The sequence below is a fragment of the Bombus affinis genome, chromosome 2 (genome assembly GCF_024516045.1).
Source record: "Bombus affinis isolate iyBomAffi1 chromosome 2, iyBomAffi1.2, whole genome shotgun sequence".
In the NCBI taxonomy this organism is placed as follows: Eukaryota; Metazoa; Arthropoda; class Insecta; order Hymenoptera; family Apidae; genus Bombus; species Bombus affinis.
In genome coordinates, this window is record NC_066345.1 from 14,213,336 (window position 1) to 14,228,345 (window position 15,010).

The 15,010-nt window shown below is 35.2% G+C and overlaps 4 protein-coding genes across 10 annotated transcripts; 3 read left to right on the plus strand and 1 right to left on the minus strand.

The window, feature by feature from the left end:
- The first annotated feature begins 2,979 nt into the window (after nucleotides 1-2,979).
- LOC126925645 (uncharacterized) lies at nucleotides 2,980-4,835 on the plus strand. 3 transcript variants are annotated; one of them, XM_050741423.1, is made up of 4 exons: nucleotides 2,981-4,145; nucleotides 4,240-4,324; nucleotides 4,417-4,546; nucleotides 4,598-4,835. In XM_050741423.1, exons 1-4 carry the CDS (start codon nucleotides 4,063-4,065, stop codon nucleotides 4,690-4,692), a joined length of 393 nt encoding a protein of 130 aa, XP_050597380.1. In that variant the 5' UTR covers nucleotides 2,981-4,062; the 3' UTR covers nucleotides 4,693-4,835. The 3 variants fall into 3 exon arrangements, 2 of the variants coding, with proteins under 2 accessions (XP_050597374.1, XP_050597380.1); XM_050741417.1 differs by having other exon boundaries at nucleotides 2,980-4,145; nucleotides 4,417-4,835; XR_007714045.1 differs by having other exon boundaries at nucleotides 2,990-3,240; nucleotides 4,240-4,546.
- Nucleotides 4,836-4,885: 50 nt separating this feature from the next.
- Nucleotides 4,886-7,698, minus strand: LOC126925556 (U3 small nucleolar RNA-associated protein 4 homolog). Its single transcript, XM_050741236.1, has 4 exons — nucleotides 7,316-7,698; nucleotides 5,703-7,242; nucleotides 5,115-5,411; nucleotides 4,886-5,046 (listed from the first exon to the last, which is right to left on the minus strand). Exons 1-4 carry the CDS (start codon nucleotides 7,417-7,419, stop codon nucleotides 4,930-4,932), a joined length of 2,058 nt encoding a protein of 685 aa, XP_050597193.1. The 5' UTR covers nucleotides 7,420-7,698; the 3' UTR covers nucleotides 4,886-4,929.
- Nucleotides 7,699-8,120: 422 nt separating this feature from the next.
- LOC126925600 (protein lifeguard 1-like) lies at nucleotides 8,121-12,074 on the plus strand. 5 transcript variants are annotated; one of them, XM_050741350.1, is made up of 6 exons: nucleotides 8,121-8,328; nucleotides 9,729-9,811; nucleotides 10,188-10,277; nucleotides 10,378-10,555; nucleotides 10,631-10,901; nucleotides 11,021-12,074. In XM_050741350.1, exons 2-6 carry the CDS (start codon nucleotides 9,760-9,762, stop codon nucleotides 11,378-11,380), a joined length of 951 nt encoding a protein of 316 aa, XP_050597307.1. In that variant the 5' UTR covers nucleotides 8,121-8,328; nucleotides 9,729-9,759; the 3' UTR covers nucleotides 11,381-12,074. The 5 variants fall into 5 exon arrangements, with proteins under 5 accessions (XP_050597307.1, XP_050597324.1, XP_050597299.1 ...); XM_050741342.1 differs by having other exon boundaries at nucleotides 8,122-8,328; nucleotides 9,741-9,811; XM_050741360.1 differs by lacking the exon at nucleotides 8,121-8,328 and adding an exon at nucleotides 8,359-8,443 and having other exon boundaries at nucleotides 9,741-9,811.
- Nucleotides 12,075-12,761: 687 nt separating this feature from the next.
- Nucleotides 12,762-15,002, plus strand: LOC126925653 (uncharacterized). The gene is made up of 4 exons (XM_050741436.1): nucleotides 12,762-13,520; nucleotides 14,265-14,343; nucleotides 14,528-14,651; nucleotides 14,785-15,002. Exons 1-4 carry the CDS (start codon nucleotides 13,436-13,438, stop codon nucleotides 14,845-14,847), a joined length of 351 nt encoding a protein of 116 aa, XP_050597393.1. The 5' UTR covers nucleotides 12,762-13,435; the 3' UTR covers nucleotides 14,848-15,002.
- Nucleotides 15,003-15,010: the final 8 nt, after the last annotated feature.

Here is a 15,010-nt window from a genome sequence, read left to right on the forward strand (position 1 = left end):
TCCTCTTTTTTCTTTTTTCTTTTTATCTTGCCCTCCCTTCACCATATTTGTCGGCCGTCGAATTCCACGCCGCACCGGTGGAAACGAACGCAGAACAATATTTCTCGGTGGTGGCGCGTCGGCTGCCGATAAATACGGACTTCGCGCGTACAGCGAAGAGCACCCTACCGGTTTTGCGGTATCTCGAACGGCTTAATGGCACTGTTAACTACCGTATTATTTAACGGGGATTTATACATTGCAGTCGGCCGATTAAAACGGCGGGCGGACCGGCATCGAGGCCTGGTCTACTGCGAAACGATATAGGAAGATCCTGAAACGGACACCGCGGGGGATCGAGTGTATCCTTAATTCCCCGTGAAAGCCAGTGCTGATCGAAGCGGACGTTTCTAGTGTCCGTCGTTGCTCATATAAAAACAGAAAGTATTAAATTATACCGTATTAGATCGTACGTAGACTGTCATTTCAAATAGCAGTTTCGATATATCAAGGTTTTCTATCGTATCAGGGAAACAATTCCAAAAATGATATTCCGAGATGTTCGAAGAAATAGCTTTAGTTTTAGTAAATCGTCAACGCTATTAACTGTATACTTCTTTTATCAATAAGTATTTGCCCGCTATATAGTTTGCGAAGAGACTATTAACAATTATCAAAACAAAGTATCAAAGTGAGAATAAAATTGCGTAACCAGCACCGTTATCGTAATTTATATCTATCGTTTCACTTTCCCAGCGCAGAAAACCAAATCTTTATCTCCGTCAGCCACAAATCACCGATAGCGTCGTAACCAAAGACTCTAAATCTCCTGCGCCATTGGAATCGCAATTTCTTCAGCTACCACTACATCAGCCATTAGAATTCCCGCAACACATCAAATAGCAAATGGAAGGCTGTCAGCCGAAAGCAAGGTAAATTTTCAGCCAAGTACCGCGGAACATCGCGAGGAACGTTCGCGAGCGGAAACAATTCCGAGGTCGCGAGGTAACACCTCGACTGGATGTGCAAGGAGGTCTCGAAGGTGAGACGAAGACGTAGAAACAGACTTGGTGCGTCATCCACGTCACGATCGCTGCCAATGGGATCTCGGATCCAGCAGGGCGATGCTATTGAGTATTTGCATCTCTTGCCTTTCGCGGCGAATGCGAGAGGAAGCTCGCGTTCGTGAGCCGGTGCGACGAGAACGATGGGAAATCCGGTTGCTGGCATATAGGTATGCTCACAGATGGCCGGGTGCGACGAAGACCGTGACAGTATATAGGTGAAAACGACGGTGCTGGCTACCAGAATGGGACAGAGAGCGAGTATACAGAGAATAGGAAGAGGAAGAGAGAGTAAGAGGCAAACGAGGGAAACGGAGCATGGTCGATGTGTCTAGCCTAGCCTGGTTGGCTGGCTGGCTGGCTGGTTGGTTGGCTGGTTCGGGTGGCTGGATGAACCAGGGACCGTCTAGGTTGCGTCTGCCCCCGCACAAACTCGGTATTATCTATACGTCTAGACACCCCTGCGCCACCGAGAGAAGACCATAGCGGTTTGGCGCTCCGCTTGTAATTTACAGCGCGCCCCGCCGTGTCTCTACATCTACGATCCCGCAAATTTCTCTCTTCGGTCGTGTCTCTTTACCTGTCTTTCTTTCTTCTCTTTTCTTTACATTTCCTCTCGCTTGACCTTTGCACTCTCCTAGCGTGCACCTGGATACCTCGATCCCATCGGATCGTACCGATAATCGCTCTCCGAGCAGATGGTAAAGCACTCGATCATATCGGGATCGTATCGGGCTGTTCAAGAAATTCTTAATATTTTTAGTATAAATTTCTATCGAATAATGAAACGTTCGAATAAATACTACCTCGAAGACGACTAACACGAAACATTTAACATTCGTTCATAAAATAGATCTCTTTGTACTCGTTAATATTTATCGTAATCTTTTATTACGAACTTACTCGAAAGAGAAATCCGAGAAATTAAATAGTCTAGAAGCCCGTAAGATCTATTCGAAGGAGTTCGTTATTAAAAGGAGCGAAACAATGTTCGAGAAAAAACCTGTGGAGTTAAGAATTGATCGCTATACGTTCCATTCCATTTCTGCCGATAGTCTGATGATTCCACTTAAATATTTTCTAATTCTCATTACCAATTCTCCGCACAATCTCATGTACGTTTATGTACTTGCACTGTTTATGTGTATAAGCATCAATGACAGTCGAAAATTGATAGCCATGTAAATTACAAATTCTAAATCGTCCAATCTAAAAGAAATAGACATCTGGAAAAATATTCGATTGATAAGAGAAATGCAAGAACGATAAGAGTAACGTGTTATAAGGACTTCGAGCGATGGACACGCGAATCGCTACGGGAATTCCTCTCTCGGACTGCCGATGGAGCTCGCGTGCGCGATGCCGCCACTTCAGACATCACCGGCGTACGAGTGATCGAGGGGATCACGGCCACGTGAAAAGGGAAGCAGCCGTCAATTGGTATACACGGTGTACACACGAGACGTGCGTGAAGAGAGTGCGAATATTGGTATCGCGATAACGAACGGGAAACCCTCGCGTGTCCGAAAGTACGAGCCACCCCAGCCAGTGCACGTTATCCACGGAACACGCGTGCATTATATCGACGATCTCTCGGTGATTAATGCCAGCTGTTAGTACCAGGAGGCTCCAGTCAATTGAATCTCATCGTTCGGCCGCATATAAGCCTCGCTCGGTTGCCTTTATCCGTCTCTCTCTCTCTCTCTCTCTCTCTCTCTCTCTCTCTCTCTCTCTCTCTCTCTCTCTCTCTCTCTCTCTCTCACTCACTCACACCCTCTCTGTAACACACGAACCAACTATCCCGGTTTTCGAAGAAGAGTTGCAACGTCGACGCGTAAATAATAAATCCTATGGAATCGCCTTACCGTGTCGGGAAGAAGAGAAGAGGAGAGGAGAGGCGCTGTTCATTTCTCGAGGCTGCAGGTAACGGAAAGAATAAAGTTTTCCTGGTAGACCCGTGGATAGTAAAGTCCCTGGCAAGTCCGTGGCACGTTAAACTTTCCAGTTTCGAGAACGCAATTTTCCCAAGGGAATCAGTCCTCGCTAATGCAAGAGTGGTTATAGACGGAGAAAGAGAGGAAGGGATAGAGAGAAAACAGGTATAAAGGGGGACGATATTATGGGAGAGGGAAACTGTGCGCGGGCGGGAATGGCGACGAGGAGTTTGAGGGTTGAACGAGCTGACGCTTTAAGCGATGTAAGTTACAGAAACTACGCTTCCGACCAGTCTCGGGCGCAGATTAGTCGTAATCTTGGCGCATTGCACTCTGCAGCCGTTTCCAACCCCCTTCCTACGCCCTTACCCCCCTGTTGCTGTTGCTCGAGTCCTCACAACTACAAAGCTTTTCAAACCGTTACCTCGAACCAAGACGAACGTGTTAGACGTACCTAAATTCACGTACACCAGAGGTGTACATCGCGTTACCTCGACATTGCGACACACAGAACTCTCTCTACCTATTCGCCACTGTATCGCCGCTTTGATTATTTCCTGCAGGCTTAAGCCGCTACGTCTACGCCTTCCTTCGTACGGCTGCATGTTACAACTCGCGCACCAAAGATTAAACACTTCTTGGTTTATGGCCTCGTAGCCGGTCCTTAGACTCGGTTTACCTTGGCTCAACGAGATTTCCCGCGGTACCTCATTTCCTACCTTTTATATGGCTGTTACTGAAAATCAATAATTCGGTGATCGAGCCTCGATGCTCGAAAATACTCTGCCTTCACGATCTTTGCACGCTTACTTACTTGCTTGCTGTACTAAGTTAGCGATTGTTTTTGGTAAGATGATTCTCTGGAGAATATGTCAAACTTTGTATGAAATATATCAAATTGTATATTGGAAATGCAGATGGAATTAGATAGAGACTATGGCAACGGATACCGTATCGAACAAACTACATCAAGACTCTACTTGGGTATAAGTGATTTCAATAACATATTGTTTATCTGTTCCACGTGAGAACTACGATTCTCTATCGTATCGTGTATTATATATAAATTTTCTATTTCCTTGGAAATGACGGACGAATCGCAAGATAAAGTAGATGGTAGAACTGAGAAGAGTAAGGGAAGAAATCCGGTGAACTTTGACAGTATTTGGTAGAGACACGTAGAAAAACAATTTAATTCTTCCATTTAGTCTCGGCTGAAATATGATGTATTTTATTAATATCGAGTGGTATGTGAATTTCAGTAAGGAAATTATGCTACGAGATAAGTTATCTCGGCGCAACTGGTCCAGAAAGTATGAACACCTGTCGGCTGAATTTTTTAAGAAGGTACCACAAACCAGCTGGAAGAAAACGCATAGTGCAGTATCGGCGATGCGCACCACACGAATTTTAATGTTCCCCGGTGTCACTGACCGTAGGTGCTGGCCGAAGAATGCAGAAAGGAGGGATTTCCGGCGGACACTTTCCAACACAAACCACCGGAAGATGCGATTAAGCGTTCACCAATTCTTCTGAAACCATCGCCGTCCATTCCCAGAACGGCATCCGGTATGGTAGGCTTACGATCATCCCGTCCAGAATATAATCTTGAGTTTACAGGTCACTGGTATATCTCGCCGAAACGAACGATAGAACCACCCATTGAACCTGGTGAATTTCGCGTCATGCAGCAAAGATTCATTTTTCTCGGTTAAGTGGAGAATTCGAGTAAATTATGGAATATATATTTCATACACCAGAGACTATATACTATAAGAAAATGTATTAAAAAATAAATCGTTGTAGTCTCATATGAACAATGTAGTAGTTGACATAGAAATAGATATGTAATTTTTCATTTTGATGCTCTTATAAAAATGTGATGACGGCTTTGCGGACAACATTCGATTCCAGTAAGAAAATGGATTTCATTTATTTCATTCTTCATATATTTACATTCCAAACCATTTTTGTTTGAGAGTCGGCGGTAACTTTTCTGTCAAGGATATGGGGTTTACTTCGACTGCCACTAATTCTTCGTCGGTCAACCAATCCAAGTATACAAGGTGCTACAAACAGCGATGTTGTATATTGACTTTCGTATATTTCAATTACATAATGTTATAAATGAAATTACCTTGTATTTTTTAAGGACTTGAAAAACTTGCTGAGAATTTATCACAGAATTATTGTCCTCGGTGGTATCGCCATTCTCGCGCTTTAAAATTTTTGTTTCTTTTTCTGAGAACTCGTTCAATTTATCAATTACGTAAACTGTCGAATCATCGTGCATTATTATGATATTCTCGTTACGAGGATCAAAAATAATATTCGTTATAGGAAATGGCCGGGCTAACCATTGCTTGGGAAGTCGACTTTGTAAATTGTTCGAGAATTTGGTGTATTGTCTTTGTAATATGTTATACTCGATAATCTGAAATTAAACAATCAACGATTAATTATGGAAAATAATTGTTCATAAAATGTGTAGTTTTATAGCTTTTAATTTTACGTGTGATACTGGAAGTTATAGTAACAATTTACTGCAAGATTCATGGAAGGCAGAAGGTTCGGGTGATAGAAAGATTATACGTTTTTATAGCTGATCTAATTCTTAGTAACTTATCGTTTTACGATACTAGACCGTTTTAAACGAGAGGTATTACAAGTTTTAATATCTCGAGCTAAAAGAAAATCTTTGTTACATCTCGCGCTTTTTTCTTACCTTGTGATCGGAATATACGATAACTAAATTTAACGTGCCTTTCTGGATCGCCATGGCTGTTGGTGGACAACTGTATTTGGGTAACAACCATGCGACAGGTCCGTCGTTGTTTGTAGTGTCACTAACATTATATACAGCAATTCTACCCTGACGATCAGCACAAACCAAAAATTTACTGTCAGGAGAAAAACACACGAGTCCAACACTTATAATAGATTCCTTATTTGTGTAAAAAAAGCCAAGATGTCTCAGATGCTTCTTTTCCACTTTATATAATGTTATAGTGCTATTTTTTTCGTCGTTATTTATTGTTACAAATAATTTTCCATTTGGACTAAATAACATTTTTTGTATTCTGGTTGCAGAAATGTCCGTATCATTTCTAGATAATTGTGCATCTCCCTCAATCACGTCAAAGTTGAAAACTCTAACATGATCATCGGTTGAATAAACGATTGTTTTGGCATCCTTGTTGATAGCACAAGAAAGGATGTGTTCGTCTCTTTTCGTTTTTAATTGCAGCAATTTTATAGGCTCCTCTTCTAACTGGTGGACCATTCCAGGACGTATTGTATCTGAAGATACTTTAGTAGGTGATCCAAGCCTCCATAGCTCAAGAAAGTTTGTATATCGTAAAAGAATGCATCTAGATTTCCTACAAACTGTAGCACATGGAAGCTGTAGTAATGGTGGATATTTAACCAGAATTTTTGGTGGATAACTAGACTGGGCTAGATATCCATCTACACCAGCTGAATATAATTTTCCATCAGCTTCTACTAAGGCTCTTACATCATGAGCATGTAACCTTCTTTCGATTCCTTTCACCCATTGTGGCCTACCACTTGATTTCATAGTTATTTTACAAAAGCTTCTCACTACTGGGTCAACACCAGCACAATATACAATATTCATGTCGTGAGATAAAGTAACAGCTAATACATCAGCTGTATGACTTTCATGGGATTCTATTAGGGTACCCATGTGAGGATCCCAAAATGATAAATACCCACGCGAATCTCCAGAAATTATGATGTTGTCATCCGTAACTGCTAAACACCAGATAATAGTTTCTTTCTTTGCTTCCTTCCTAGAAGTCGTCATTTTATGGATCGCATGACCAGATATGGCATTCCAAACTCTAATTGTGTCAACAGACCCTGTATAGATCATTTCTCCGGTGTTATCCCATTTAATACAAAGGATTCTTCCTTTCTGTTTATCAAATATCCTTTCGTATATCAATGAATGGGGAGTAACAGAAAATGTATTGATATATCCATCCTCTGTACCAACAGCTAAACACGTTTTTTTATGATTAACATCCATGCACCAGGCTGCTCCTCCAGTCACTGCAACTTCGCTTTTGATAGATAATGTCGTTAAATCATATTCTGTTATCATGCCGTGAAGACCGGTTGAAAACAATCTTGGACCTATCCACAGAATATTTTCTATGGAATTTTCTGGATGACCAGGTATCGTACATTCCACAAAAGGTGCATTCCCAACATTCCAGACTTCAATCGAATTGTCATTCCTGTTAAAATGTTATCGTAAATATTGTTACAATCACCTATGAAGTCTAAATAAGTGCAATTTGGGAAACTAACCTCGCAAGTGCCAGCTTTTTCGTCTTACATTCATAAGATAAACAAGTAACAGATCGAGGTTCTAGGTTATAAAACCTAATATTATGTATTTTACAAGTTGACATGATTTATTTAACTCTTTACTACCATTTATAATAGCATTATTAAACTCTAATTATACAAACTATACTACATGTTAGAAAACATAACCACAATTGTCACACACGTGGACTCTAGAGCAACCTTTTTGTTATGTTGGTACCTATTGTAAGTTGATACTATCAACAGAGAGGAAATTTGTTTTTGAAAATTTTTGCGCCATCTACTTCTCAAAGCACTTAAACTTTTCGATAAAAACATAGGTATAAGATAAATGAAAAAAGGATATATATTTCTTTATCATAGTATTATTACATTACAGAAAATTAATTACTAAAATACTCTAGAACTTTATTATTTTCTTTATTCGTTATGAAGACTGGCTTATGTTCAAAAAACATTTAGTATATTCTGTGAGTTCTATGCAACAGATAATATTAAAGTTTTTCTCCAACTTTCATGTGTATAGAAAATAATATCACATCATTACACAATGGAATTTAAACTTCTTTATAAAGAAATAGGTAGATCATTGTTCATTTAATGACATAAAAGGATTATGTTACAATAGATCAGGTCACATTCGTGAAATTCACATTACGCAATATTTTTCTTGGAAATGTAACACATATCTCATATAACAGTAAACAATACAGTGATAAACGTGTCACGCAAGCGCTTAGTTTACTAGAATGTTCCCCCTCTATATTCAACTTACTTCATATCAGTTGCTCGTATGATTAAATTAGTTGCATGCTATACTTATGTGAGATCAGTCATAGGTTGACAAGTGGAACGCGTTATATGCTATTGTTGGTAAAAACCAAAGTGCATAAACGATCAAAGCCGACAGCATAATCTAGTTAAACCAATCATCATTTTAGGCGGTGTCAATCGTTTCCTCGTTTAAGGATCTTAAACGAATTCTGAAAAAGGTAAATAAATTCGGCTCATATTCGGCGCACGAATGTTGTTATCGATTGTCACTATTCCCAGAAAGTGCGCATGACGCATCAGATTGACGTGTAACATCAGCAATTTGCTTCTCAGGTTAATATTATAATATATATTCTTCGTGAATTTTTGTGACTGTTGTAAAAATGTCTTTTTAAAATGAACAAATTCTGATAAACTTCAACGTTTCATTGTACCAGGTGCTAATATAGGAAAACTTAAGTATCGATATGTCGCTGCTATGTTTCGTAATATTATGTTTATTTGTTTCACTACCGGAAGAAAATCATTTGATTTTGATATTTTCGAATATATCGTTTGTAATAATACGCTTTACATCAAAATTTAAAGCATATTAAAAATTTACGTTATTCATTTGCAATAAGATCTGTAAGATAGCTTATCGCGTGTAACATTACCAACTTTCGTTTTCTTTTTTTATCCTTGGCGTTTCTTGAAAGACACGTTGTATATGTATGTATGTATGTACTTACGTTTTTAATAAAAATATATTTTTTAACAGCACATTGGACTGTGACATTATACATATAACGTAAACGTATAACGATAATAACTATTAACTGATGTTGGTGAATTTTATTTGCAGCTGATCTTAATGCGTTGGGAAAATTAATAAAAGTTAATTATGCTCATATTTATAGTATTTAAATATTTGTTATATGTAGATGAATGTGAATCTCTAGATGCAAAACGATCTTGTTAGGATTACCCTGTTAATAAACATTCATAAAGCTAAACAGTGTGTCATAAAGAATACTTATAAATGTGAGCAATTTATATCTTGTAATGTTTAAACTTATTTCAGCAATAATGATATATACTTAGCTATACTATACTGAGCTATACTTTATCTGATATACTGATATTTGGTATTTTCCTCATACATACTGTGATGAATCAGTTTTATATAAAATAATTGCATTTAAGATATAAAAAAATTCTTTGGCAATTTTTATAAATTTTGTCAACATAACACATTATGTTATATTAAAATTATTTAAATTTTCTTTGTTATTTGGAGATGTATAGGTAATTATTAATTTAAGACTTTTACTTATTAATTGCTTATTACTATTGTGTTTTTTAAGAATGAACATACATATTTGGAACTGCAATCTTATAATATAACTTTAGTTGATTAATGTTTTGTTTTTATGTAATTTAGTACAAATACTTCTAACATAATAGTACTTTGTATATTAAATGCTTTGAGAAATTAATAAAATATTTTGGAACATGTTGAAAAGCAAATGTTCTTAGTAATTTTGTGACTAACTTTATTTTAAGGTTGTTGGTACATTCGTGCGCTGGTATTCCATTGATGTTCTGTTATCACAACAATGTCTCATGATAATAATAGATTCTTTTTCAGTTAAAACAAAAACCAAAAGATGGCAACTTGGCAGAATACACCAGGTGCAGGATTTTATGCAGGGCATCAAGGTTCTGATTTCCTTTCTAAATTATACATATTTTTTATTATGATTCATTACATCTTCAATATGCAACAAAGTAGTTAGTAAACCACAAGCACCATGTTACTTATTTCAAATGGGTATCACCATTGAATATTACCTATTAAACTGTATAATCATTAATCATAATTTAATTAATCATAATATAATTTAAACATGTTGTGCGATTCCCTCAGAAAAAGAAATTACAAATTGAAGGGAAAACAATATATTTAAAGAAAATCATACATCAACATTTAGTGGCTGTTAATGGAGCACAAAATCTCACAAAGAGTGATGCTTAACTCAGAATGAAGATTCTATCGCATTGTAATATTTTATTTCTTTTAAATTTGCTTGTGCAGGTTATCCTCCTCAAAATCCTGGTTATCCATCTCAAGAAGGGTACCCTCCTGGATATCCACCTCCTTACGGAGGAAATCCACCACCACCAGGTCTGTTTAATGTCATTACTTTTTTTTACACTAATACCCTAACTTTTTTTCTAACTTTTTTCTAACTAATTAATATTTATGATATTTTATTTGTTTTTAGGTCCTGGTTTTATTCCTCCAGGGGCACCTCCTTACGGACAAATTCCACCAGGTGGTCCAGTATTTGGTACAGTTCCACAATCAGGCATGTATGGGTCAAATTATGAGGAATCTATGCACTCTGATGGCATCAAAGGACTTGAGTTCAGTGATAAAACCATTAGAAATGGATTCATCAGGTATGTATTAGCGCTGAAGGTTTATAATATCTTCCAATATTTGTTTTAATAATTTTGACTTTTATCTGCTTTCAGGAAAGTGTACAGTATACTAATGATTCAGCTGCTGATTACAGTATCGATGATTGCGCTCTTCCTTTTCCATGAACCTACTAGAAAATATGTTCGATCTCATCAAGAGCTATTTTGGATCTCCTTTGTAGCAACTCTTGTCCTGATTATATGTATGGCATGTTGTACTAGTGTGAGACGAAAAGCCCCTATGAATTATGTGTTTTTGTTGCTATTTACAATAGCAGAAAGTTTTCTGTTAGCTACTGCTGCTTCTACATACAACTCTAAAGAGGTATGATACTAAAGATAGTAGTTTATGATTTCTTAATTTATTAGTTAAGAATTTAATAATTATACTCATTACTAATAATAAATAAAAAATAAAGCTCTATATTTTATTAAATACTTCAGGTACTATTGGCGATTGGAATTACTGCAGCTGTTTGTTTTGCATTAACATTATTCGCATTCCAAACGAAATTTGATTTCACTGCTCTTAACACAATTTTGTTCGTTGCATTGATCATTTTCGTACTCTTTGGAATAATCGCAACAATATGGCGTGGACCAGTTATGACCTTAGTATATGCATCAATTGGGGCCCTTCTTTTCTCTATTTATTTGATCTATGATACACAAATGATGATTGGTGGTAATCACAAGTATTCGATTTCTGCGGAAGAGTATATTTTTGCAGCACTAAGCCTTTATATAGATATCATCAATATCTTCATATACATTTTGACAATTATTGGCGCCTCACGAGATTAAATATTGTAAAACACATTTTTTTGTCGCTGGATTAGTCTTTAATGCAAAATGCTTTTACTTACCATTGTTCTATTCTGACTCTCTCCCATAGAGAGTATGTTACAGAAAAGCAATGGAAGGCATTGAAGAAAAAGGTATTGGCAGAGAAGTATGAATTTCTATAAGATAATAGCGTAATAGCTTTTACATAATTTTCAAAGTATGTCAAATACAGAGATTATAGAGGAACAACATTATTTTAAAGTTCAAACTCTACTCTTATAAGTCAAATAATTCCTATTTTCACTGGGACGGGTGAGCCAATCGTTATATGTATAGTGAAAAGCATAAAGTTCACAAAAAATGCAAATGCTCTGCTGACACAACTAATCATGATGTTTTATTTCATCTCTTCTATTAAAAAAGTGTATTTATTTTCATTGAACTTTGAAAGAAGTATAGCTTATTTTGTAAAAAGAACTTTTTTTATTACATTAAGATATAAATACCGTATGTCCAGCAAATGCGTTTTAACGATGTTAATATCTGTATTAGATGTAGTATTATAACACGTAGATATTAATATCATTATTCCAATTATCCTAATAATGTATACATACTTTTACTCGTTATGTGTGTTAGAAAATATATGTTATACGTTATATTATTTCAACATATTTGCATAATAAAATAAAATTTTGAAAATATTAAATAATATTCTTATCTCTTACTGTATAAATTTATTTTGCTTTTTGCACTGGTATATAAAACAGAATATTAAACTCATGATCGTGTATAATCGATTTACGCTTATTTCAAATCTACAAGCAAAAGAAATAATTTTACAAATTTTTTAAGTTGGTAAAATCCAAAGTAATTATACATAGTAGCAGTAACAAAGGAAGTATTCAGCTATTCTCATTAAAGAAAATCATTAGTTATATTCCATTATTATATTACAAATATTTATGTAAATTTATATTTATATGTAAGCAACCAGAGAAGAAATGAAAGTGTTCACGCCCGTAGTTCTAGTTGTTCCGGGGATAGTGCTGTACCATGAGGCCAAGTGTTGAAAGTGACGCACGCTAGCATATACAAAAACTTATAAAATTAGAGATCTCTGGCTTGTTTGGTTCCACGCCAGTATATACAAGAATCTATGTATTAAAGTTTAAAGCACAGACGAGTATACAGCATAGATCCTGCATCTTATGGGATCCTATGACCCATGTTCTGAAATATCGATCGTGTAAAAATAATTTCCGTCTAAGAACGGATCAGCGCAATAGGTAAATGCTGCAGAAAAACAATTAAAATATTGTTCCTGTTTATTCATCTTATTTGTTTTACTCCATGATACATTTATTGTCAAGTATAGGGCCTTTTTAAGTAATTTTGTAATTGACGCTAAAATTTGATTCTTGAAGCTAAAATAAGATGAAAATTAGAAATACAAAAATTGAGTTTTCTGCTTTATATTTTAATTATTGTAAATTAAAAATTGGCCAAAATAATTCTGTGCGAGAGCAAACCTACTTACATGAGCGAAAGTAGATCAGCAACTTCCCTCGTACAGGTCGTAGAGAAGAAGGTAATGACATTCGAAGACGTAAATCATCCTGTTACATTAAGTGAAATTGTGTAACAAGCGAATTATACATTTTCTTAAAATGTGTTAAATCAGAATCATGTAAAAACAGAACTGTATGTATATGTATTTTAAATTATATTGTATAGTACCTCATTACTGTAATAATAACTTTATTGTTGTAGTAATTATCACTGTGTTATTTTTAATCGAACAGTACCACTGACTATTATATCTTCAATATTCAACTCATTATATTGATATTAATACCAATACGTACGAATCTACGTAATTTCTTGACTAAAAGATAACAATACCAGTTACTCTCTATGTCCTAACTTTCACATCATCGAATAGTGTCAAAGCAATCAGAGCATAGACGATGTACAATTTCTGAAAACTTTGTCACCTCAGTTCGTATTGAAACTTGATCGGTGATACTTTATCTATTGCAATCATTTACATAAACTTCCAATTATTCCGCTATGTTTAAATTTATTCATTTATATTTTTTTATAATCCTTCCGGTTATTATAGGCGCCGCAAAAAAGGAACATAAAATTTTTTCAGGTAATTTATTGATTTTTCTTCTCAATACATATTCACTTGTGATATTTATGTTATACGCGATTAAAAAACTTCAATGTAATTGATCTCAAAAAACCTTATCTACAGTATTATTTACAATTATTTATTAATTACTTATATATTAGTACATATAAGTACAATCACTTATTAATAATATTCAGAGGCTATTCAAGACAGTTTTTTACAATTAGATCAAACGACAAACTTTTTTGAGAAGTTAGAAGAATTAGTTTACTAGGTGACGCGTAAAAAATTGCAATTGGTCGGAATCGTAAAGAAAATAATAAAGGCCGCTTTCTACAACCTTCTATTTGATCCTGTGATCTTATCACTATCTAACTACTATTTAAAGATTTTTATATTCTCCAATGCGTTGTTTGTACGTCGACTGATTTCGATAAAATTTTCATCATGTGTACAGCAAGGCATTGGCAAAGAAAATCGTAAATTTTTCTTTCCGAATGACCCTTCCATCACTACATTGCCATGTTTTAGCCATATTGAGGCTCAACAGTTCAACGAAATATCCTATGTTATTTGAAAATATTTTGATACTAATATCCCTAAAATAAAATAAACAAAATAAGTAATTTTTTGTAATAAAATCTAATATACGAACATTTAAATGAAGAAGGTCACTGAATCTTGCTCGATAATTACATTCGTCTAAAATAATTACGTAATAAGTGAATTAGTGAAAACCATAGAAACAATGTCAATTTACAGATATAATTGAAAGATTAAGAAAAAAGGCAACTGATGAAGAACACGGAGGAATTATTGCTATGAAAAGACAACTGTTTCAGTGAGTATAGCACTAGAAAATTCAATAAAAATTCTTATAATAAAAACAGACAAATTTTTATTATGTTATCCTAATTAATGTAATTATTATTAAATAATCGTTGTTAAACATAAAAAAGATATTTTCAACCAAAACTGAAATGATATAAAATTAATGTGTAATATATACAATCAAATATGTTTAGAGATATTTTTACAGAACATCAAAAAGATGACAAATTGCAATTTGGCTATGTTTGCGAAAACCCAGTTCAATGGGAACAAAGATTCGAAGAAAAAGATCTTCCGAATAATCGACATCGTGGAAAGGTACAGCAAAAATATTTAATTTAATCTACTCTTAATAAAAAGACATGAACTCAATGATTATTATAATTTAATTACATTATTATTGGTAATCTATGGTATTATTTTTTTTTAATATAAAATGATGTTTGTGCAGGTCAAATGGGCAAATATAGATGGCAGCTATGGTGAGCACTACTGGGACTTAAATCATAAGTAATCTTTATACAGAGAGTGGCGAAACGTATAAACTAATCATCGTTACAGCTCTGTAAATCCATTCTATAAATGTTAATTGGGACATAACTTATGTCCTAATAATTGATTATTTACAATCATGTATGTTACAAAATAAGCATCATATTTACTTCTCCATATGTGTC

Coding starts and splice junctions, on each gene's coding strand:
- LOC126925645 (XM_050741417.1), top strand. CDS start 4,063: ATGACGGACGAATCGCAAGATAAAGTAGATGGTAGAACTGAGAAGAGT. Junction 4,146..4,239: donor GTGAACTTTGACAGTATTTG/GTAGAGACACGT, acceptor TGTGAATTTCAG/TAAGGAAATTATGCTACGAG. Junction 4,325..4,416: donor CGGCTGAATTTTTTAAGAAG/GTACCACAAACC, acceptor CACTGACCGTAG/GTGCTGGCCGAAGAATGCAG.
- LOC126925600 (XM_050741350.1), top strand. CDS start 9,760: ATGGCAACTTGGCAGAATACACCAGGTGCAGGATTTTATGCAGGGCAT. Junction 9,812..10,187: donor ATTTTATGCAGGGCATCAAG/GTTCTGATTTCC, acceptor TTGCTTGTGCAG/GTTATCCTCCTCAAAATCCT. Junction 10,278..10,377: donor AGGAAATCCACCACCACCAG/GTCTGTTTAATG, acceptor ATTTGTTTTTAG/GTCCTGGTTTTATTCCTCCA.
- LOC126925556 (XM_050741236.1), bottom strand. CDS start 7,419: ATGTCAACTTGTAAAATACATAATATTAGGTTTTATAACCTAGAACCT. Junction 5,412..5,702: donor TCGTATATTCCGATCACAAG/GTAAGAAAAAAG, acceptor GTTTAATTTCAG/ATTATCGAGTATAACATATT. Junction 5,047..5,114: donor AAGTCCTTAAAAAATACAAG/GTAATTTCATTT, acceptor CGCTGTTTGTAG/CACCTTGTATACTTGGATTG.
- LOC126925653 (XM_050741436.1), top strand. CDS start 13,436: ATGTTTAAATTTATTCATTTATATTTTTTTATAATCCTTCCGGTTATT. Junction 14,344..14,527: donor ATGAAAAGACAACTGTTTCA/GTGAGTATAGCA, acceptor AAATATGTTTAG/AGATATTTTTACAGAACATC. Junction 14,652..14,784: donor ATAATCGACATCGTGGAAAG/GTACAGCAAAAA, acceptor ATGTTTGTGCAG/GTCAAATGGGCAAATATAGA.